A 26,086-nucleotide genomic window follows, 5' to 3' on the forward strand; every position below is an offset into this window, starting at 1 on the left:
TTGAAATAGCAGAATTTGTTTCTTTGTTGTAATTCTCCTGTGCCAATTTAATTATTATTTTGACGTAAATTCGTTTTACTTTAATATGAGACATCTTTTCTAAATTCAGCTTGTGATAAAATGGGTAGATATTAATCGTGAATATCTCGAGTTGTACTAAACACAACAACATAACCCACTCTTTACTACACGGGGTTGGGTGTCAATTAAAAAAATGCACAACTAACCGCGTATCCTTCTATTGCCATAATTTTGAACCCATAACTCCATAACTCAGTCTTTTATTGATGTAGGGTAAGGGCTCCCTATTTCATCTGAGCTCCTATTTCCATCTCATCCCTTCACCTCATTACTTTGAACATGAATAATATTTTAAAACCTACCTGAACCAAACTGCGAAATGTTTTAAAATGATTATAAAAGCTATTGTCACACTTTCCTATTGAAAGAAATGGTTTTAATTTCTTCGGTTATCGTTTTTTTTTTCATTTCAAATAAACTCACTTTTCAATTTAGGATGTGATTTGTCCGTTGATTAATAACTTTTAAAGAATCACTGCAATCAAATACTAATAGATACTCAGAGAGCAAAGTCTAATTTTTTACTTCTTTCTTTCTATGAACCTGTACAAATCTGTATTGAATTTAGCAATTTTTACAAAATCGGTACTTTGATTTAAACCAGTATGCGAACGCAAAAATCTATACAATACATATAAATCTGTATAAATGGCATCTCTGGCTCTACACTTTGTTTTAAGAAGGGCTAATGAATAAATAGTAACAATCACAGTTTTGTTTTTATTTAAAGTTCACCAAATTAACTTTTCAGTAAAATTTTAAATTTAAAGCGAAAGGTAACGGAAACGACTGAAAAATTTTTAAACGTTGAAATGATTTCAAACTGGTTCTAAAAATATCGTATATTGTCTCATAGTTGGCATTAGGCCGTTTTTAAGAAGAATTCTGACATTTTGAACCTGAGAGTGTGATAGTGGAATATTTCGTTTTGATTGCTGTCGCCATTGCTAATTTATAGGATGAATAAAGGATCAATGGATGGATGGATGGATAAAAATCCATTGAGATGAAATTAGGAGCAGAGTAGTGAACATTTCATAAGTGTTTTTTGCTGTTTTATGAACATTATTTTAATTTCCAAGGAATGTGAATCAAATCTCAATGTGGAGCAAGGCGAATGAAGCAGTAATATGAAATAGTTATAGTGATTTTAGTGGCTAGATCGAGGTTTGAAGGCGACGTCCTTACAAATGAGATGAAATAGGGAGCCCTTACCCTATTTCTATAATTTAATTTCCAATCGATTTGGAAACATTTAACTTAAACATATGAAACAACGTGGTTTAAGTATTTTAATAGTTTCATTGAAAAATCGGTTTGAACTGGCCTATGTTTTCACTAACCAATCACTTCTTGCTATAATGATGTCATCCTCGACCGTTCTGGACAGAACAAACTTTCACACAAAAAGGAATTTATAAATGTATGCGCCGACACATACTTAGTTCAGTAAACGCTTGACTGTAAGCGAGGCAAGTGGTTCAGTGTATACCAAGTTAGTAAAAGTTCTTATCTTTCGCTCTATTATTAATCGTCCATAGATAGTGCTAAATCATCGCAAACGTTTATAATTTCCATCGTGAAAAGTGTATGACCGCGCATTTCGTATCCGATGCAAATATCTACTGACTTATAAATCATTAATTGCGCTTTTGTGTAACAAGTTATCTCTGAAATCACACAAAGGGAAGCTTTTCTTGCTACGCCAATCGAAGTCAGTGGCACTCACAAGTACTCTCAAGCACTCATAGGTACATGTCTTTATTCTTCTACTTGTTAGACATTACATAGTTACGATGACATTAGTTACGATGAAAAATGCAGCGTCTGAGTGCAGGTTTGATCGTATCGTTTATGTTGATGTTGACAATGCGGAACTCATGTTTCCACGTGTACGCATAGAAACCGAACCTGACAACGGTTTGTTTTATTTGAAAACTAATCAATGCACAAGAGAAAATATAAACCAAGGTAAACTACAGACAAAAAATCATTAACAATTATCAATGAATTAATTAAACTTTTAGCTTTTTTTGTGGTATAAAAAATCGTTGTCAAACGCTCGGTTTCTATTTATTTCTCCGACTGCTGTTCGAATATTCATAATCCAAAAAATGCTACTGTTGTAGAAGAATAAAGACAAGAATGTTACAGAAGAAATTACTATTACCATCTTCCCGATGTTGCCTTAAGACTCCTGGTTAAAATTTTCAACAAGTGTTTTTCATTAACTTACTTCCCAAAAAGATGGAAAAACGTTAAAGTAATTCCTATCCTCAAACCTGATAAAAACCCAGCAGAAACAGCTTACTTTCTTCTATCACTAAACTTTTTGAAATAATTATCTTGTTGAGATTGATGTCTCATATAAACGTAACTGGTGATGAGGTGTGGATCTATGAATATGACGTCGAAACCGTACAACAATCGACCGAATGGCGCTTCGAAGGCGAGCCGTTGTTCTAAATTTTCATCCATTATAAAAATCGCCACACGAAAATTTTTCAACTTCTTTGTATAGACGCCAAACAAAAACTAATCGTTCGATATGCAGCAGAATTTGAATTTGACAGAATGTATATATATATATATATATATATATATATATATATATATATATATATATATATATATATATATATATATATATATATATATATATATATATATATATATATATATATATATATATATATATATATATATATATATATATATATATATATATATATATATATATATATATATATATATATATACCTTACAATAATCTGTATTATTATTATTATTAAAATTACTCTTGTATACCGAAAATCGTCAATACATTTCACACCAGGCTATTGCAATTGTCTCGTACTGAAATTTCGGGAAGAATCCGATTCTGATATCTTCGAACTTCATAGCTTCAATAACAATAAACTACAGCAAATTAAAAAGGAATTGTTTCAAGTTTGGAATATATAGCTGTAGAATAGTAACTGTTTAATGTAACTAATCTGTACTTTAATGAAGGTGCATCGCTTCAAACTCTATTAGTGAAAATGGAGAAAGCTTGCACAATTCATACAATCAATCAACTAACTGATATTCGGAAAAGTGATGGGAGCGTGTCAGTTTTTTTCGTATTCACGACATCCAGTTATGTCTCTTACATTACCCACCCGCCTTTTTGATTTTCAGGTATGTACTGTAAAATTAAGGTCTTTGATTTGATTTGTTGTCTAAGCGATCGAGCGTTTAAATTTTTTGTCGTGAATACGACTTATTTTACTATGGGGCGCCTTTTCAAAATTTACTCTCTGAGAGAGTGATACGTTTTTGATCGTGAATATCTCCTGTTTTATCTAATGAATCAACATAATTATTTCTACATGCCATCGGAAATATGATCACAATTTTATGATAAAATTTTCAGTTGTGTGACATAGTTCAAAGTTAAACTTTTCTGAAATGTTTGGTATAAACGAGTATCAGAGAGGATAATTCATAAGGCGCGTTTGCCTTTCTCGTATTTTGAAAGCTCATATCTCAGTGATCTGTGGAAGAATTTATATAATCTAACTATCAATAGAATCGAAAATTTTCAATTTGAAAGTGTATTGCAACAACATTGAAGTTTTTCAATAGTACCCTATTGAAAAACTTGTTTGATTTAACCCATGACAGCACCAGCCAATCAGAACGCGAGATGTCTGCATCTATACAAGATCATCCATATAAAAGTTGAGTGCTTCATTTTTCCTACCATTTGCTGAGCAACTATTCTCGAAACAAGACACACACACGAGAGCAACATCGAGGACCTGTCGTCTCAATGTTTCCCATTCTGCGAACAGGAAAAAGAATTTTGGCAAAGGAGCTGGCCGTACACCGCTGCCAGTAGCAGGTATAAAATGAAATGTGATGTGAGAAATAGCGTCATTTAAGTTAAAGCAGCTACTCTGAACGTACGAGACACCGTCAGCACGTTGACACCGAAAACCGGTAGATTGGCAGCCAAAAAGTCCAACAAGGCCCATTCAAAGCACTTTTCAGTGCTCTTCAGACAATTCAAAGCACTTTTCAGTGCTCTTCAGACAACTCAAAGCACTTTTCAGTGCTAAAGACCATCATAAAGAACTAGTTGAATTTTGTCGCTTTCCTACTATTTACTGAGCAACTGTTGCCGAAACAAGACACACGCGAGAACCATCTCCGATCTAAATGCAGATTTTGTTGATTGTGACAATTCAAGGCACTTTTTAGTGCCACAGATAATTATTTAAAAAAAACATAAAATAATTTGCATCATTCAATTACGAACGACAATGCGAAAGTGGAAGTGATGATGTTGAACACATTTTTATACTAATATAGGGTCGTGTGAAAATATGCCATGAGAGACAGGGTTGCCATATATACAGAGTAATCTTTATTATAATTATTATTATTATTATTATTATTATTATTATTATTATTATTATTATTATTATTGTTATTATTATTATTATTATTATTATTATTATTATTATTATTATTATTATTATTATTATTATTATTATTATTATTATTATTATTATTATCATTTTAATTATTAAAATTACTCTTGCATACCGAAGATCGTCGATACATTTCAGATCAGGCCATTGCAATTGTCTCGTACTGAAATTTCGAGAAGAATCAGATATCTTCGAACTTCATAGCTTCAATAAAAACAAACTACAAATTTGTCGTACCTAGCCGCCTGCATTAACAAATTTAAAAAGTTTCAAGTTTGGAATATATAGTTGTAGGATAGTAGCTGTTTATTGTAACTAATCTGTACTTTAATGTAGGTACATCGCTTCAAACTTTATCAGTGAAAAGGGGAAAGCTTGCACAATTTGTACAATCAATCAACTAACTGATATTCGGAAAAGAACATCCGGTTATGTCTCTGACATTACCCACCCGCCTTTTTCCCTGACTGGACATTCCAAATAATTGGATTTATGATTTCCATCACAATTAGAACATACAAATTTATCAGTAGTTTCATTCATTGGACAGACGTCTTTCGAATGCGATTTACCACAATTCAAACACCATGACCGAAGCCTTGACAACGACGACAATGAATTTTAATGTGGGATATGAAACTTACTTTTTCTAAAGTTTTCAAATTGTTTACATCACTTCAATTGAAGTGTATTAGGTAAAGTTCATGGGAAACTCCAGAGCGTGGTTTAGAAGTACCATCCGCTCTTTTTTCATAAGTATTACTTGGGAAGAGGCAAAATCAAGCAATTCATTTAGTTCATTTTTAATTTCATCAGTACTTTGATCATTTGAAATGCCGTTCGAGACAGCCTTGACGGGTCTGTCTGGTTTTATATCATATGAATAAATTTGATGCGGGTGCGACCAATTAATGTTGTTTTAAATAAAGAGATGGCTTTTTGGTCAATTAGTTTCTCATCAAAACATTTATTTTTCGTTAAAGGCCAACGTTTCGAAGGTTATACCTTCATCTTCAGGGCAAAACGACTACAAATATTTTTCGTCAAGTATGGTTAAAAAACGGCTACTCTACAACAAGCACTTCCCACGCACATCGACTTCGATTGAGCACTCAATCTCAATAAAATGTTTTGACGAAAACAATTGACCAAAGGGGCATCTCTTTATTTAAAACATATGAATAAAATTTATGAAGTTTATCGGACAAACATCCGATAAGAAGTTCGGTATTTTCCAATCCATCAACCAAGACTTGACATTCTCCTTTTCGTCCGATTTGAAATGAGAATTGTACTTCCGCAAACAGATTTTAGTCACTTGGGGGTTTGGTACCTCGTGGGTAGCCAGTTTGTGCGAAGTGTGTTAGCGGTCAGTATGCCGTCGAATTTGTTTCGTTTTTCGGCACGTCAAGTTAGACATAGCGCTTCGGCGCAAACAACTGTTTTGCAAAATGCATTAACTTTACGTCTGCTCAGCGGATTATGTTGATCCGGGGGGTTTGCATCAGCAGTTCAACATAATCTGCTGATGCACTAATGAGTCAAAGACGAAACGTAAAAACATGATTTTCACTTTTTTCCATAATTCCACTACAAGATCTTTCATTTGAATCTAAGTTTAAGAAAACCGGTCCAGCCATCTCCGAGAAAAGTTACTTCAAAAAATACGTTACATTCACACAGACATTTGGCGTACTCGACGACTGAGTCGGCCGACATATAACACTTGGCTCTCCGAGCTTGATTTAAAAGTCGATTTCCACAACCTTTCTATATGAAAAAGGCAAAAATATATATTTAAGAAATCATGTATTTTGAAATATTGGTACCTACCTGCCGATTGATATGCGTTCCCATCTACAGAATCCATTTCTAAAAATGTTTTGTACTTTTTCAAACAGTTGACAATTACCTCAAGCACACCTACTTCTCGATATACATCGGAAAACATGATATTGTGTTTCAACAAATCAAGGAAAAAATTCATGCAGGTAACGTTACACTCCATCGAAAGATTCGACTTCAATAACAATGATAACGAAATCAATTCTTTACAAGGAACAAAATTTAATTGGAAAACGACAAATTTTAACAATCCGAAAAATCGTTCCCTTACAGGTGCACTTTTCAAATAAATTACTTCTGAAAACTGACACAAAGTATTTTGTGATTCCAGTATAAAATAGTTAGCGTTATCAGAATGATATATGCTTGAAATAGCTTCCAAAACTATGCAACAGAGAGAAGTATTATTTGACTTAAGGAAAACTGTTTGTAACACTTGGAAAGCATGTAAGTTTCGAACACATGAACCACGAGACGATATTTGAGGTATTTTGAAGCCTTCCATTTTGAATAACGAAATGTTGTTGGTCGATACTTTCAACTCATTATAGCCACATGTGCACAGAGATGTTGTCATTAAAACTAGGTTTCTAATAGCAGCTTCTGTATCTACCGTTTTCTTATCCTCCTGATCTAATCTGTGAATGACAAAAAAATGTTGTAAGCTGTAAATAGGTAATATATTAATTTACTTGATTATGAAATCGATTAAGAAAAGATATCCTTGGCAGAATTTGAAATCATCTAGCAGCACTTGAGAAACCTCACTTGAATCCTTGAGAAAACAGAAAACCGATACTACCATTTCCACAACGTCTAACGGTTGCAAATGTGAAGATCTTTGCATGTTATCTATGCACAACGATACGCATCCTTTATCTGTGAACAATATTTAATTCGATGCATCATTAAGTAACTAATACAAAATTTTGAATAATACATACTGTGTAAATATGTTATGACATCATTTGTCAAACCGTGACGAGAAAGGGTCATTAAAATTTCCGCAGCAGATTTTCTCCATACAATATTATAAGACGGACATTGGGAAGTGATTGCAGAAAATAATAACGACAGGTCATCCATTCTTGCCAATTCATCGGCTGGATAAGGGTGAGCACATAGACGCACCAGTACCTGAAAAGGTGAATATAGATAGTATTAAAAGATAAACCGACTTTCACTGATTTTTAAGAGCTAACGTGTCTTCGAAGGAGTTTTACAAGATTATATTATGCTTCTTTTGAAAGTGGCACCTTAATTTTTGTTAAGGGGTAGTACCAATTTCGAGTAAAAATATTTTTTTTTCGCAAAAAAAATTTTTTTTCTATCTCATTTTGAAGAAAAAAACATTTGAAGTATTTTTGCTGAACATATAAATAGTGCGAAAAAGTTATTTTTTGAGAAATATTTTTTTTAGGTTTATCTACGTAGAATCTACCTCTACAAAGTGTGCGTAAACTCGCATAAACAAGCTCATCCTTGCACGCCCAACTTAAGCAAATTGTTGTGATTTTTATTTTGTTTACTTTTCGACAATTACCAATATTAGAAAAAATCTAAGTGGAACTCGGTGCTATTTCTTAGGCCTTTTCCAAATTAGTATTAAATAATTAGAATCCGAAAAATTATCAAAAATTCAACACTTATTAAAAAACCTGTTTTAATCCACCTAGTGGTGTAATGATGCCTTTCTCATATCAATCATACTAAAGCTTGCTTCATTTAGAATTGGAACAAACTTTTGCTCATATTGTGGCACTCCTGGTGGACGGATTTGGAAGCTCTTGGCGCCCACGTGTCAGGAATTTTGTCAGCTTCACGTATGATTTTTGACATTCCGAAAATCGACTGTACTTTGTAAACAATCAACATGGAAGCCGAAAGAAGGAAAAAAAATTGTGCACAGTTATTTGGAAAATCCATTGTGGTCTGCATCTAGGCTAGCTACACAGCTGAAATTGCCCAGAAATACCGTATGGCGCGTTATCAAACGGTATAAGAAAACATTGACGACGATTCGGAAGCCTCAAGCCGATCGTCGGAGTCGAACTGACGACCGGAAATTGCGTGGTAAGATTTTGAAGACGATTAAGAGGAATCCTAATCTGTCGGACCGTGATTTGGCCAGAAAATTCGGTGCTGCCCATAGTACCGTGAGGAGAACTCGACTCCGGGAAGGAATCAAGTCTTATCGAGCTAGCAAACAGCCAAATCGAACCATGAAACAAAATAGTGTGGTCAAAATTCGTGCTCGGAAACTATATGACCAGGTGCTGACCAAGTTCAACGGGTGTCTTCTGATGGACGATGAAACCTGTGTCAAGGCTGACTTCGGTCAAATCCCAGGTCAAAAATTTTATTTGGCAACGGCTCGGGGGGATGTTCCAGCCAAATTTAAATTTGTTTTTGGCGACAAATTTGCAAGAAAATTTATGATTTGGCCGGGCATTTGCAGCTGCGGCAAAAAAACGAAAGTTTTCGTTACAAATAAGACAATGACATCGGAACTATACCAAAAAGAGTTTCTCCAAAAACGAATTTTGCCGTTCATTCGATCCCACGACCATCCTGTAATGTTTTGGCCAGATTTGGCAAGCTGTCATTACAGCAAAGCCGTTTAAGAATGGTATGCAGAGAAAGTGGTCCAGTTTGTTCCGAAAAACCTTAACCCACTCAACTGCCCCCAGTTCCGCCCTATTGAGAAATACTGGGCAATCATGAAGAAGAGACTCAAGGCAAAGGAAAAGGTTGTCAAAGACATCAATCAGATGACGACCTGGTGGAATAAGATAGCTAAAACGATGGACGAAGAAGATGTGCGCCGCCTACTGAGCCGTGTTACAGGAAAAATTCGAGAATTCCTTCAAAACCGTGACGAATAATTTTATCCGTATTTTTTCTTAAAAGTATGAAGAAAACGCTACATTTGTATAAAAAAAGATCTTGAATACAATAATAAATAACTGATATACAGGCAATTGCCTTTGTTCCAATTCTAAATGAAGCAAGCTTTATCATATATAATACTGTGGTGGAATAACCGAAATCGGTTTGTTTGACCGTCTATTGATAAAAACTATCAAGTGGAGAAGACTCGAGGCCGATTTAGAAAACTTTTAACGGGTTTTCGCCCTTTTCAGTGATCGAATCAAATTTTCAACACACTTTATCCTATATTTTCGGATCCGGAAGTCGGATGGTTCATTCAATCTGTTAAAGAAGGATATATGCCCATTTGGAAGAACAAACAAAAACTCATGCACACATTTCTTCTTATTTATAACCCGCTCTTCAAGAGCCGAAGATCCGTTCAGCTTGTAGATTGTTTCCACCTTACCAGCAGGGATGCCATGTCATTTTTTCAAAAATCTGTGATCAAGCCAAACAACTGTCTGTGCAAAATCTGTGCACGTTTCCCCGTTTCCATAATAGCTGATCGGAATCATTTTAGTAAGCAAAAAAAAGTCTCACTATTACCTACCGCTCTGTAATTTTTGGTGCTGAACTGTGATCAATTTCAAAAATCTGTGATCGATTTCAGAATCTGTGTAAATCTGTGACCATTTTCAGAAATCTGTGAAAATCTGTGCCATTTTTTACATCTGTGCAAAAGGTCGAAAATCTGTGAAACACAGTTTAATCTGTGAACCTGGCAGCCCTGCTTCCAGTGCGGTGAACTGGTGAGCTGCGGTTCTTTTAAAAAGAGCTATGAGCCATCAGATCACTTTAAAGATTCGATTTACTGGAATAGCTCAGGAGCGAATTTCCCATCTCTACGCTCACTGCAAATGTGAGTTACAGAAATAGAAGACGTGACGCACGCACGCACGTTGTTCTAAATTTTCATCCATTATAAAAATCGCCGCACGAAAATTTTTCAACTTCTTTGTATAGACGCCAAACAAAAACTAATCGTACGATATGCGTCAAAATTTGACAGAATGTGTATAAAAGTGTTGCCAACGTTGAGAGAATAAAAGTTTACCGATTGGACAAGCGCGGGAATTTTGAAATGAAAATTCTGGTTCTTTTTTTATCATAAGGTATGTATACAAAAATAACTTATATGTTATGTTAACTAGTTATGATTAGAAAACTAGTTTTAAGGGGGTTGTCATAATTCAATAACTGAAACTAACTTTGAAAAGGCCTAAAAAAAGTTCTATCGAGTTCCACTTAGATTTTTTTTTCTATATTTTTTGGCATATCTTTTCCTATAAATTTTGTAAAAATAGGCTGCATAAAGTTGCATATTTCGCTTTGGTGTGAGGTTTTATCATAGGTTAAAAAAAGGTAAAATGTCGTATAACTTTGCCAGGAAACAGCAAACCTATGCACTACCTTCAACAAAAATATGGGATTTTTTATTTTCTTCAATTATTCCAAACTCGAAACAAGTTATGAATAAAAAACTGATTTTAAGGGGGTTACCATAAAAACGCTTTGTATATCCGAAACGGTGCAACGTAGACTTTTGGTATATTTGACAAAGTAAATTATTTTCAATAGTTTCAAAACTTTGTAGAAGACAAAAAAATTCTATCTCTTCAGAAAAAAAAAGTTATGGTTATATTTTTTGTCAAAGTAGGCCATGAACAATTTGGGATAGAATCAAATTACGTGGTATATATTTGTAAAAAAATTCTTAAAAGCAAGTATATACATTAAAAGAACCGTTTGGCAGCTACTGATTTATGTCCACGTTTTTATTGATTCGAACCACTGTGCAACGTTTCGAAGGTTCATTTTTCCATATATTATATTACATAAGAAGTGTAAACATTTGTTGTGCCACATGTGGTATCCAACTCCAAGTTCAATTGCAAAAGTTCAAACTTGAAATATATAATGTAAAAATGCAATTGATCTGACATTGTTTTCTATAATTAAAGAGAATCTCATTATTTCGGATGTACAATACAATTTCGATTCATTTCCTTTTTTGCTCGATTAAAATTGCTCCTCTAATTTCACAGGATTCGAACGACCTCGAGAATGAAAACTAGACAGATGAAACCGTTTAATTTTGTAACAATAATAGATGCTTATCACATACGTCAAATTAAGATATCACGTGTTTTCACGATTCTGTGAATTTTATTCCAGGAGAAATTATTATTCTACTTTTCATGTCGTGGGTAAGAAGTAAACGTACAAATAATAGCTGTATACATAATTTTTTTTAAATAACTATTTATTGGAATATGAGTTAAAATTAAATTATTAAGATTTAAATTGGGTGTTCAGCCACAAGTGGTGACTTTTCAGCCCTATTATACATATTCCTATATATTCCGCAATTCTGAGATATTTGTGTAGGGAAAATTCTAAACCTACTTGTATTGTGTAATATGAAAAGGAACTTATATACTAACTTACTAACTAATACAGAGAGTGAATCGATTCAATTGAAGATTGCATCGATTTTTGTTGGAATTTGCTTATAATATTATGTGACATTACATCTAATGGTTCTATATTTGTGAGTCTGTGTAACTCATTTGTACTAAACCAGGGAAGATGCTTCAAAATCATTTTCAGAATTTTATTCTGAATCCTTTGAAGCGTTTTCTTCCTGGTGGAACAACAACTTGACCAAATTGGTACTGCATAAAGCATTGCTGGTCTAAAAATTTGTTTATAAATTAACAATTTGTTTTTTAGACAGAGCTTAGAATTTCTGTTTATAAGAGGATATAAACATTTAATATATTGATGACACTTTGCCTGGATTCCTTCGATGTGATCCTTGAAAGTGAGTTTTTTGTCATACGTTAAACCTATGTATTTAGCTTGATCAGACCATGTCAATTCCAAGCCATTCAATTCAAGAATGTGATTATTGTTTGGTTTAAGAAAAGAAGCTCTTGGCTTATGAGGAAAGATAATAAATTGCGATTTTGCTGCATTTGGTTTAATTTTCCATTTTGACAGATAATCACTGAAAATATTTAAACTTCTTTGTAGGCGACTTCAGATCACTCTTAGATTTCTACCTGTGGCTAACAGACTTTATTTGCTTTTATCATGTTCGTGACTCTTACAAGATTTATTTTCTTTTATCATGTTCGTGACTCTTACAAAATGATGAGTAGTTGAATGTTCATGACGAAATCCAAACTGCTCTGGTAAAAAAATTGAATTCTCATTTATATGAGACATCATTCTCAACATGATAATTTTTTCAAAAAGTTTTCTCATAGAAGAAAGTAAGCTAATTGGTCGATAACCTGATGTTTCTGCTGGGTTTTTATCAGGTTTGAGGATAGGAATTACTTTAGCGTTTTTCCATCTTTTTGGAAAGTAAGCTAATGAAAAACACTTGTTGAAAATTTTAACCAGGAGTCTCAAGGCAACATCGGGAAGATTTTTAATGAGAATATTAAAAATTCCATCATTACCAGGAGCCTTCATGTTTTTAAGTTCCCTAGTAATTGATTTAATTTCATCAAAATTCGTCTCAATAATGTCATCTTGTGATAACACTTGGGTTGAAATATGCTCATATTTCAGTGAGACTTCATTTTCAATAGGCCTCACAACGTTCAAATTGAAATTGTGGACACTCTCGAACTGCTGAGCAAGTTTTTAAGCTTTTTCGCCATTCGTAAGAAGTATTTGATTTCCTTCCTTGAAAGCAGGAATTGGTTTCTGAGGTTTCTTAAGAACCTTAGAAAGTTTCCAGAAAGGTTTAGAATATGGTTTAATTTGTTCAACTTCTTTAGCGAAATTTTCATTTCGCAAAAGAGTAAATCTATGTTTAATTTCTTTTTGTAAATCCTTAACTATGTTTTTCATAGCAGGATCACGAGAACGGTGATATTGTCGTCGACGAACATTCTTCAACCGAATGAGCAGTTGAAGATTGTCATCGATGATAGAAGAATTTAATTTAGTTTGAGCTTTGGGAACTGAAAGATTTCTAGCTTCGATAATGTAGTGATTCAAATTATCAATTGCTGTGTCGATGTCCGCAGAATTTTCTAAAATAGTTTCATGATCCACATGATTTTCAATGTGAGATCTGTAATCCAACCAATTAGCTCTATGATAGTTGAATATAGAACTAATTGGATTAATTAAAGCTTCGTTGGAAAGTCTGAATGTTACAGGAAGATGATCTGAGTCAAAGTCAGCATGTGTAATCGGTTCACTACAAATGTGACTTGATCCGTTAGAACCAGATCAATTGTAGACGGGCTTTTCACGGAAGAGAAACAAGTCGAATTACTGGGATAAAGAACTGTGAAGTAATCAGCTGAGAGTTGATTATGAAGTATTTTACCATTACTGTTATTTTGCCTACAATTCCCCCTGGACATGCTTAGCATTGAAGTCCCCTATTGTATGTATGTATACATAAGTTCGTGACGTTTTCTTACCGCCATCTACCGGTTTTAATCACGCAGAAGGTGCACTTTCCGTCGCTGCTGATTGATTGCGTCCTCTGGCTTGAAGACCGGAAAGCGAATGAGAGTTGCTACCTGAGCGTTTGAGGTTTTAACCACGCAGAACACACTTAAATTTTATAGCTGAGTTTCGGTAAAAATATGCCGAGATTCGCACAGCCGAGTAATCAGCAATCATCTCGGCAAAAATAAAATTACTGAGCGTCTCGGCACCCTCAAATTTGACAAACGTCAAATATTGCCGAAATCGTCAGCATAAGATTTACTGTTTGTTCAGTGAAACGTTCACTGATTATTCGGCAATCCAATAAAACGAAAAGAATGAAAAAAAAGGCGGGTGAGTAATGTCAGAGACATAACTGGATGTCGTGAATACGAAAAAACTGACACGCTCCCATCACTTTTCCGAATATCAGTTAGTTGATTGATTGTATGAATTGTGCAAGCTTTCCTCTTTTTCACTAATAGAATTTGAAGAGATACACCTACATTAAAGTACAGATTAGTTACATTAAACAGCTACTATTCTACAACTATATATTCCAAACTTGAAACAATTCCTTTTTAATTTGCTAATATAGGAAGCTAGGTACGACAAATTTGTAGTTTATTTTTATTGAAGATATCTGATTCTTCTCGAAATTTCAGTACCAGAAAATTGCAATGGCCTGGTCTGAAATGTATCTACGATCTTCGGTATGCAAGAGTGATTCTAATAATAATAATAATAATGATAATAATAATAATAATAATAATAATAATAATAATAATGATAATACAGATTAATCTGTATATATGGCAACCCTGTTTCGGAAGGCATATTTTCACACGACCCCATACTAGTATAAAGATGTGTTCAACATTCGCTTTCGCATTGCCGTTCGTACTTGAATGAGTTAGTGACGGTACGAATCTGCCATCTTTTCGGTGCCATCGTGCTGACGGTGTCTCGTACGTTCAGAGTAGCTGCTTTAACTTAAATGACGCTATTTCTCATTTTTTTTTCATTGCATAAATATCTGTTTATTAGTCTTATTTTTGTATATTACATCAACATTTTACAGTACAAGTGTTTTGACCCTTTGGCCTTTCATCTTTGTTGTTCATACGATTCGTTATTAATATTAGGTGTTTTAGTTACTCTTGTTTTACATACTAATGTTTAATCATAATATTTATTTTAATTATTTATAAAATGTCTACCTACTTATAACTATCCCTAACCTAATACGCACAAATTTTGAATTATTTGTATTTCAGAGATTGAGCACCTCTCTTCAAATTTCGTGCAGTATTGTTCGAATTTTTGTTCTAGTATATCCAGTGAGGCCATCTCATGTACTTCACTAGTCCTTGTCCAAGGGGGTAGATTTAGAATCATCTTTAAGATCTTACTTTGAATGCGTTGAAGCCTAAGTTTGTGTGTTCGTGCACAACCCCGCCAAACAGGGACTGCGTATTCAATTGCGGGGTAGATGATTTGTTTATAGACAGCCATCTGATTCTTCAGGCATAGTTTAGATGTTCTACAAATCAGCGGATACAGAGACCTGATGAGTATGCTGCATTTTTGAACGATTTTGTCAACATGTGACCTGAATATCAGATGTCTGTCAAAGGTGAGTTCTAGATAGATAACTTCATCGGACCATTGAATGACCTCATCACCGAATCGTATTCTGCATTCGTCTGATGGAACAAGTTTTGGAGATCTTGAATGTGGAAACAAGATGACCTGAGTTTTTGCTGCATTCATCACAATTTTCCAGCTTGTAAAATATTCAGTTAAAGCGTCCAGACCTGTCTGTAGTTTATTCTTCAGAGCATTAATGACACGACCTTTGTAAAGAATGGCAGTATCATCAGCAAATTGTGACAGAACACCACCACCTGGAAGAGGTGGGATGTCTGATGTGAAAATGTTGTATAGAATGGGACCTAGGATACTTCCCTGGGGTACACCAGCAGGAATAGTAAATCTTTCTGAAAGTGCATTATTCAGAGAAACCTGGAATGCTCTATCTGCAAGATAATTTTTGATAATTTTAATAAGATACATGGGAAAATTATACCTATGCAGTTTAAATACCAGGCCATCGTGCCACACATTATCGAATGCCTTTTCAATATCCAATATTGCCATGGCAGTCGTTTTGGACACTGATTTGTTTTGCTGGATGACGTTGTTAACCCTTGTGAGTTGGTGGATGGTAGATCTTCCTTTCCGGAACCCAAACTGTTCTTTCAGAAATATATCCTGTTCATCTGCGAAAGCAAGAATTCGCCTTTGTATTGACTTTTCAAACAGCTTGGATAGGGCAGAGAGTAAGATGATGGGCCGATAGCTCTTGGAAAAGGAAGGATCTTTCCCCGGTTTCAAAACTGGGATAACTTTAGCTAACTTCCACATTGAAGGGAAGTAACCAAGCTCCCAGCACCTGTTAAAAATTTTAGCTAAGAAGACAAATGAGCGAATACTCAAATGTTTCAGCTCAATGTTGAATGTGTTGTCGAAACCGGGGGCCTTCATATTTTTGGATTTTTTCACAAAAGCCATCAGCTCATTCGCAGTGACTCTACTTTCCTCAGGAACCAAGCTGTCTGATTGGTCAACCTCAGCTACGCTATCAGCAACGGCTCTTTCATATGGACTAACAATGTTAAGTCCTAAATTGTGAGAACACACAAACTGCTGGCCTAGCGCATTTGCTTTCTCTACTGGTGTGATAAAAGGTATTTCTTCAGCTGCGTCCTGGGGTGACATCAGAGGAGGAATAAGCTTCGGTTTTTTCTTAAGCACCTTCGTTAAGGACCAGAAGGGCTTTGAATGTGGGAGAATTTCTCGAAGCTTTTGCTGGAAGTTCCTGTTGCGAAGCTCAGATATCCTTTCCTGGATTATCCTAGTTAAGTTGTTATAAGTAGTCTTCCTATCTAGAATGCCAGTTCGTTGATACTGCCTCCGGTAGATGTTCCGAAGTCGGATGAGTTTCTTGGTGACAATGTCAATTTGAAGAGAGGAACTCGGCATATGTTGTACTGGAACTGTCCTATCACGAGCGACTGTGATTGAATGCTGGAAGGAAGATAGGGCTGCATCGATTTCCATCGGGGAAATCGGGGAATCAAGTGGCAAATCGATATTAATAAGTTGGTCGGCGATTTGTTGAAATTGGACCCAGTCGGTGCGATAATAGTTCCTCCGAGGTCGAATAGGCACTGTTTCTGGTGAAGATCCCAACGTCAATATTACTGGAAAGTGGTCAGAAGAGAGCTCGTTGAAGACAACCGGAGAGCTGTCTATGGCGATGTTGCTGATGAATATATCCAAAATGGAATGAATTCCCGATCTGGAAAGTCGCGTTGGTTGATCCGGAGCGAAGATGTTGTATTGTCCAGCTTCGTAATCTTCGGCAAGTACGAATCCGTTTCGATTCTGTCTTCTGTTTCCCCACAGCTCATGCCGTGCGTTAGGGTCCCCAGCAATGATGAATTTGTTCTGTCGTCGAGTGAGCATAGCCAGATCTCGCTTCAATGATGCACACGTACCATTTCGAAGATTGGTTTGTTTGGGGCAGTATGCTGCAATGATGATGATGGGTCCCATCGTCGTTGTAATCTCAATTCCGATGGCTTCTATGAGTTGCAATTTAAAGGCTGACAGAAGCCTGTGCTGAATGGATCGTTTGAAGGCAATGGCAACTCCCCCTCCTCGGGTAGTTGCCCTGTCGAGCCTGTGAATCCTGTAATTGGAAATAAAAATAGAAATTTCAGGTTTAAGATGAGTTTCAGTTAAAATAGCAATATCGGCATTCTTCTCTTGAAGAAAGTCGGACAATTCAGCAGTTTTGCTCCTGAGTGAGCAAGCATTCCAATTTACTATAACCAACTCATTATATTGCATATTCGATAATGAATTTGCCTAAGGCGTTGATTTGATCTAACCGCGTTCTGCAGTTTCGTAGTTTTGTTGTCATTGTTTCAAAAATGACGATCAGTTGTTCAGCAGAAAATAAATCACCAGAGTCATCCTTTGCTTGTGGTTGATTATTGCCCCATCCAGGAGGGATTTTTGAGGAAGATTCTTTTTGTGATCCAGCGGCTGAAGCTTTTGGATTGCTGCGAGGAAGTGGCGGCAAATTCGGAATATCCCTCTTCGGTGGGAGCCGTGGGAAATTAACTTCATCCTTCTGTGGAACATTCTTGCGCGTTGATTGTTTGCGGGACGCCTGTTGTCGAATTTTTGTGAACTCAGCACGTTTGGGACACGATTTGCTAGTAGATGGATGGTCGCCATCACAGTTCACACATTGACGCTATTTCTCACATCACATTTCCTTTTATACGTGCTAGTGGTTGCGGTGGACGGACGTCCCCTTTGTTAGAATTCCTTTCCTATATGCAGAACGAGAAACAGTGAAACGATATAAAAGAGAGAGTTAGCAGAGCGGCAGCGGGTAATACTGAATGGGTCGTCGAGCTGTTAACAGCATATTGTGGAGGAACAGTTAAGGGCAAGGCAAAGTCCCGCTCAAACCGTGCTGGTCTGAAGTGCCCAGTTGGCGGCAGAATCCATCGTTTGCCTCGGAAGGGGAACTACGCCGAGCGTGTCAGTGCTGGTGCATCGGTCTATCTGGCGGCAGTGATGGAGTACTTGGTTGCCGAAGTGTTGGAATTGACCGGTAACGCTGCCCATGACAACGAAAATCATCCCTCGCCATCTGCAGCTGGCCATCCGTTGAAAACCCCGTCCTTTTCAGGATGACCACATCACGTTGATAAAGAAATATTTAGAATTGCTTTAATTTTAGCCAGTTCTGATACGCCTGGAAAGTAGAATGCGCAAATCAAGTGGAAACATTTGTTCTAACAATTTTTGTTTTCGGCCGCATACTAAAGTAATCGCGACAAAAATACATATTGATCTGTGGCAACTCTGTTTCGCACGGCATATTTGTAAACTAGTATAAAGATGTGTTCAAAATCATCACTTTCGCTTTCGCATTGCCGTTCGTAATTGAATGTGTTAGTGACGGTGCAAATTATTTTAACTCCCATCTTGATGAATCTTTTGGTAGGAAATATTAAGATCTGAGATGGTTCTCGTGTGTGTTTTGTTTCGGCAATGGGCCTTGTTGGACTTTTTGGCTGCCTTTTTCGGTGTCTCGTGCATTCATATCGGGAAACAATGAGACAACAGGTCCTCGATGTTGCTGTCGTGTGTCTTGTTTCGAGAAGAGTTGCTCAGCAAATGGTAGGAAAAATGAACCATTCAACTTTTATATGGATGCTCTTGTATAGATACAGACATCTCGCGTTCTGATTGGCTGGTGCTGTCATGGGTTAAATCAAACAGGTTTTTCAATAGTGTACTATTGAAAAACTTCAATATTGTTGTAATACACGTTCAAGTTGAAGATTTTCGATTCTATTGGTAGTTAGATTATATAAATCATTCTACAGATCACTGAGCTATGAGCTTTCAAAATACGAGAAAGGCAAACGCGCCTTATGAATTATCTTTTTTGATACTCGTTTATACCAAACATTTCAGAAAAGTTTAATTGTGAACTATTTAAGAATATGTCACACAACTGAAAGTTTTATCATAAAATTGTGATCCGATGGCATGTAGCAAGAATTATTTTGATTCGTTAGATATAACAGGAGATATTCACGATCAAAAACTTATCACTCTCTCAGAGGGTAAATTTTGAAAAGGCGCCCCATAGTAAAGTAATTACAAAGTATTCACGACAATAAATTACTGAATCATCAGTTATTAAAAATCTAGTCGATTAATTTTGTTTGTTATTTCTCAACATTATAAACACGCCATTTAGGATCAAAAATTCATTTTATTAACATTTAAAGGAGGCTTACAAATTTGTTGCCAGCATGTAGCATACAAAAAAAATTTAAAAAAAATTGTCGAAAGGCTCGCATTTGATACCGAATACTTCAAAAACCATGCAAAGAGTTTTAAATGCAGACAGTATTTCCGGTCCTATGGGAATTATTACATCTCTCCGAACTAATGAGCAGTCTCCTTCTCCAAATTCCTCAGACATCACTACCATCAGCGGCGTTTCCGGATGATTTGAGTCGGGCTGGAAATATGAAAATAAATATATATATATATATATATATATATATATATATATATATATATATATATATATATATATATATATATATATATATATATATATATATATATATAATGATTTCTGGTTTACAAAAATTTTCAATATTTAATGATGCATATATGGTATTGTTCAAATAAACTTACTTTGATCCATTGAATTATTCCATGCATTGGGTTATTTTTTCGCATATCCCCCAAAGTTTTGTCTCAAGGACGCTTTGAGCCCCGAGTTGGGTGTTTTCCCTTATAATCGCAAGTGCTCTGAAAAAGTCGCTTTTAATAAATTATAAAGCGAAACATTCAAGCTATTTCTTCAATATTTTTACTTGCAAGTGGTTCCACACTTCTTCGAAGATTATCCATTTTTTCACTAGAGAATTTCACCAGAAAATAATCGCGCAATGTGAAGCGAAAATGTTACGCGGCAATAAATGACAGTTGTTGTGCTGAATCTCGGCCACAGCTAGCGCATATTCCGAAATCTCGGCAAACATCTCTGCTGATGTCGGCATATCTGTTGTTTACTGATAAATTCAGCAAGCAATTATGCCAAATTTCGACAAAGTTCACATTTTACCGAAATATCAGTGAATGCATTTAACGAAGTTCAGAAACATGCGTATTGATTACGTATTAATCAGCAAATTTACGTGTCGTTGATCAGTTTCGGCATTTTATTATGCCGAGCTCAAGAAATTGTTTTAAGTGTGAAGGTGCACTCTCCGTCGCTGGTGGTTGAATTCATCCTGTCGGCTTAAAGACCGGAAAGCGAATGAGAATTGCTACCTGAGCGTTTGAGGTTTTAACCACGCAGAAGGTGCACTTTCCGTCGCTGCTGGTTGAATGCGTCCTCTGACTTGAAGACCGGAAAGTAAATGAGAACTACGACCCGAGCGTTTGAGGTTTTAACCACGCAGAAGTTGCACTCTCCATCGCTGTTGGTTGATGATATTACTCCCTCGACGACCGAAACACAAATAATAAATCATTCTCACGCTGTCTGCTTCCATCCAACACACAAGAAGAAATGATCGATTTTCGACCACGGTTCCCCTTTTATACGCATTCAGATGACGATATGTGCCTGACTACCTCAAAATCGTCGTCTTTGCGCGAAAAAGCCAAGCAGAAGTAAAGAGTTTTACGCGTTGTTTTTTTTTTTAAATTTCAGAAAACCTAATTTTTGAGTTGTTTGTGGTTATCTCACACGGTTCAAATAATTATTCTAAATTTCTGATCATATTTTTGATGAAATTGTGAAAGAATTATGTTACGGCCATTAATACAAGTCGAGATATTCACGATTAAGTTCTGTCCATTCTTCCATATGGCTAATTTTGAAAAGTATTTTTACGAGTTATTATTTTTAGTTGGTTTGCTGTGAAGCCGCCATAACTAAGCTCGACTTGCAATTACTGAGCGAAAACATTTATTGGAGAAGCCAAATGAGTGAAAAACTAACAGAAAAGATGATTTATTGAAAAAGTACGCTCAGAGACAGGACTCGAACCTGCGTTCTCATGCATTCCGTGCACACGCACTACCATTTCGCCACTCTAAATCTTGTTTTAGTCACTCTAAAACGCCAGTCAGACATAGTAGAATGTACATCGAACATGGTCTACATCCTGGCCGTCACCCGTCCGATACCTTACATCCAAACATCTTCTCTTTCCATCAAAACTAGTCTTCTCGCTTTATACCTAGTTTTTTGATCAAGCATTGAGTGTGAGAGTGTATTTATAATCGCTTGTCACCTTCTTTAATGGTCATTCGTCATCTAACACTTGATGTGGATAGACGAAGAACCTACTACCACTAATTTCGATTTTGTTTAATCTTTTATTCGCAGCTGTCGACCTACCAAAGCTATGGGTAAAACGCGCCATAGGTCCGAGAAGGATTAAATGGATATGAGGCACCTGAAGAAAAATGATGTACAGGTAAACGACCGTTTGCTGAGTAACAACCAATTCGCTGATCTTCCAGTTGATGGCGAAGAGGAACTGCAGAATAAGGAAAACATGCCGCCTTTCTATCTGAAGGGCTTCCCACCTCGGATTTCAATACGCTGATCAGCAAAGGACTACATGGGACTCTACGCTCGGATTTCAATACGCTGATCAGCAAAGGACTACATGCAGCAATTCGTTTATGTACTGAAGGCTACACAATAACTGTTCCGGCTTTGAACCACTACAAAGCAGTGGAATGAAACAAGCAGTGAAACAGACAAAAGCGGAATACTTCACACACGATATTGCCGCCAACATCCCTATGAAGGTTGTACTTCGAGGACTACCCGACATGATGGAAGCCGAACTAAAGCAGGCACTGTCAGACGCTGGACTAAACATGCGGGTGTTTAAAATGAAACGACACAACAAGGACAAAAAGTATCGAGATCAACTGTACTTGATTCATCGGGAGAAGCGCTCCATCACCATGAGTCAACTGAAAACGATAAAATCGTTATTCCATATAATCATCGAATGGCAAAAGTATAAACCGGTACATCGGGATGTCACACAGTGCACAAACTGTTTGAACTATGGCCATGGAGCGAGGCATTGCCACATAAAAAGTCGGTGCGGGTAATGTGCCGAATCACACAATACCAACGATTGCCTACCAGATGACATCGCTGAAAAATGTGTGAACTGTGATGGCGACCATCCATCTACTAGCAAATCATGTCCCAAACGTGCTGAGTTCACAAAAAATCAACAACAATGGACAATTGATCACAAAAAGATTCTTCCTCCAAAATCCCTCCTGGGCGGGGCAATAATCAACCGCAAGCAAAGGATGACTCTGGATGACTGATCGTCATTTTTGTAACAATAACAACAAAACTACGAAACTGCAGAACGTGGTTAGATCAAATCAACGCTTTTGGCAAATCATCGCATATGCAATATAATGAGCTGGTTGTAGTAAATTGGAATGCTTGTTCACTCAGGAGCAAAACTGCTGAATTGTCCGACTTTCTCCAAGAAAAGAATGCCGATATTGCTATTTTAACTGAAACTCAATTTAAACCTGAAATTTCTATTTTTATTTCCAGTTAATGAATTCACAGGCTCGACAGTTCAGTACAGGCTTCTATCTGCCTTTAAATTGCAACTTATAGAAGCCATCGGAATTGAGATTATAACGACGATGGGACCCATCATCATCATTGCAGCGTACTGCCCTAAACAAACAAATCTCCGAGATGGTACGTGTGCACCATTGAAGCGAGATCTGGCTATGCTCACTCGACGACAGAATATAGTCATCATTGCTGGGGACCTGAACGCACGGCATGAGCTGTGGGGAAACAAAAGACAGAATCGAAACGGATTCGTACTTGCCAAAGATTACGAAGCTGGAAAGTACAACATCCTCGCTCCGGATTAACCAACGCGACTTTCCAGATCGGGAGTTCATTCCATTTTGGATATATTCATCAGCAACATCCCAAGTAGCACCGGTAACTTCTTTATAGAAATAAAAATAAAAATAAATGATGCATAATAGTCGCACAATAGATACAGAGAAACGAATCAGCTCATGAGGTTGAAAAACAGTTACGAATTTACAGCTATAATGTTACACAGTGATAAATGTAACTTCAAGGTTACAAGGTAACAGATATAAAATATATCGAATCAAAGTTGTATTTTAAGATCATAGCAATAGTATGCAGCTGAAGTTTACCGTTTTTGAAGTTGAAATTAGTGTCCGGTATTATTTTTAAAGTGAATGCAATAACAGAATGTGGAAGAAAATCAAACGTAATGGACATTTAAAAAAAAAACTACTAGAGAGCGTGAAACGAAAAAATATATCTTATCCTGAAGCTGATTCGGTTGAATGCATTCCGAAAATGATTCCAAAAAAGCCAACAAACATGAATCAGTTGCAGTTTTTAAGCAAACTCTATTACATTCCACTTCATCAAAATGCAAACGGGCCATCTGATTATAAAACGAAAATAATAAAACATATTCAAATTCGATTTTTTATTTATCAGATTGCTGTATGACTCTTTCTTTTCTTTTCGAAAGCATTTATTACCCGCCTGTTTAAGTTATTTGAAATGAATGTTTCAAACGTTCTCAGTGATCAGTTGATTTCGTTCAATACATGTTAGAGTGGCCAGTTTTGGACAAAACTTGTTGCAAATCAAAATCACATTTTGCCACTTGTGCACACAGAAATTCACATGTTTGACTCATCACTATCAGACTCGTTGCTCTGGGTTTGATTACAAGACAGTGAGGGAGCAGCAGCAACAGTATCTGCTGAAGAATCATCAAATTTAATGTCCTGTTTTTTGCCTCTTTTTCTCGACGATGATGCACGACACTCACCACCTCCATTTCCATAACGCTTCAACTCTTAATTTTTATACCCCAACAAATTTTTGAACAAATTTTCATTTTGTTCTCGAGTACTTAAACAGTCTGCTGCGTGCAGAACTTGATTCATTAGCTTGATAAAATTTGGAAACGTGTTTTGAAAGTTGATGTTCTGATCAGAATTGTCTGGTAATCCTTCTTTTTTTGTTCTTTTGTTTCCTTTCCACGAATACGAAATCAAAACGTTTGGTGTTAGCAGCTTGCGAATAACCGTTCGAAACATTGGTTCACTTTCGCGTTTTCCATTCAAGCTATAAAGTGATTGCAAATATCGCAAAAATTTTCCGAAATATACTGTGTCAGCCAAATTCTGCTCAAATGCCTTAAACGCAAGGTCAGAATTAATTATATTTATGCTTTCAAATTCCAAAAAAGTTTCCTCTTGGTAACTAGTAGCAATATCACTAGAGATCTTCGCCATCATAAATTTATTAAGGTCGGCTATGAAATCCATCTATATTAGAATTGTTGGAAAAACCGACTTTGAACGGAGCCTCGGTTGAAGTTCCCGATGTGTTGGATTGGTTTTTAACAGCATCAGACGCGTCGGATGGCACTCTATGTAAAAAATATTGTTTATCATTGGTACACAAACTTCTGATAACGATTCGGAATCCGTTGTAAAATTCATGTTTGAGGATTTTGTACCAACAGTAGTCGTACAAGACTGGGGGGTTGTAGGTAAACTCTAGATTTTGAACCAAAAAATTAATAAAATTCTCATTATAATACCATTGCATGATAAAAGTCACTTACTAATTTATAGCTCTTCGAACAAAATGTAATTTGTTTTTTTTTTTGCAGGGTTTAATTTTGTTTCATGGCCCATCTGCGAGGAATCTTCTGAATCAGTTTTTTGTTCAAGTATACACATCATTTCTTCAGCTTGATTAAATTATTGATTGCGTCCAAAAATCTTACATTTTTGTTTCCTCCAGGTCTTTTTATCCGGTTTGCAACATTCATTTTTCGACAGACTTATAACATTGTTTGGAGGCCAGTAAACCGAATTATCTTCTACCCAATTCGATGGAAGCACTGTCATAAATGGCAGCGACCGATTGGTTTTTCGTGTTTGAACAACGCTAAACACCATTGTGAACTGAAAAATTACATAAAAAACAAACTAATCACCACCAGAATATCTTTTGTTTCCATGAAAGTTGACTCAATAGCAGCTGTCAAAATTTGTCGGTTACACCGAAACAAAAGTGCGTGTGAAAAAAAACAATTCGTAACAATGTTTATGCGACAAATTTGCATGATCAAACCAGCTATGTTTTTTGTTGCGAACTAGTTACCGCAACGAAATATGTTACTTGAAAAACAACAATAAATAAGTGACATTCTACATATTTAAATGAAACAATGGTTTCATATCGGTTACTGTACCAGTTGTAATTCTTGAAGAATTTATACAGTGTAGTTTGAAAGTTTATGTACATTTTTCTATCGGCTAAATTTTCAAATACGTATCGAATCTATCCAGTTTGAGAAGGAATTGCACACGAACGAATAATTTTAACGCGGGATAAAAATATTTTTTTTTTGTTTTTTACTGTTACTTTCAGTGAACAACGAACTATTTAGAAATGGAATTTGGAATTTTTCATCAAGGTGAATTTTGCTATACAATGAATACGTGATATGTTTACGGAAAAGCAGGGGTGATGGAGAAATTTTTGAAGAAGGAATAGCGATAATGAGAATGGAAAGAGC

At 35.9% G+C, this 26,086-nt stretch overlaps 1 protein-coding gene across 5 annotated transcripts in view; it reads right to left on the bottom strand.

Annotated features, from left to right (window-relative positions):
* Nucleotides 1–26,086, bottom strand: part of LOC131436301 (WD repeat and FYVE domain-containing protein 3) — a 1,204,110-nt gene that overhangs the window by 913,093 nt on the left and 264,931 nt on the right. For all 5 annotated transcript variants that reach the window (XM_058604951.1, XM_058604953.1, XM_058604954.1 and 2 more), the window contains exons 4-6: nucleotides 7,349–7,541; nucleotides 7,097–7,283; nucleotides 6,393–7,042 (exon numbers count right to left, since the gene is read on the bottom strand). In XM_058604951.1, coding sequence (XP_058460934.1) covers nucleotides 6,393–7,042; nucleotides 7,097–7,283; nucleotides 7,349–7,541 — 1,030 coding nt within the window. The remainder of the gene's footprint in view (nucleotides 1–6,392; nucleotides 7,043–7,096; nucleotides 7,284–7,348; nucleotides 7,542–26,086) is intronic.

The sequence above is a fragment of the Malaya genurostris genome, chromosome 3 (genome assembly GCF_030247185.1).
Source record: "Malaya genurostris strain Urasoe2022 chromosome 3, Malgen_1.1, whole genome shotgun sequence".
NCBI lineage: Eukaryota > Metazoa > Arthropoda > Insecta > Diptera > Culicidae > Malaya > Malaya genurostris.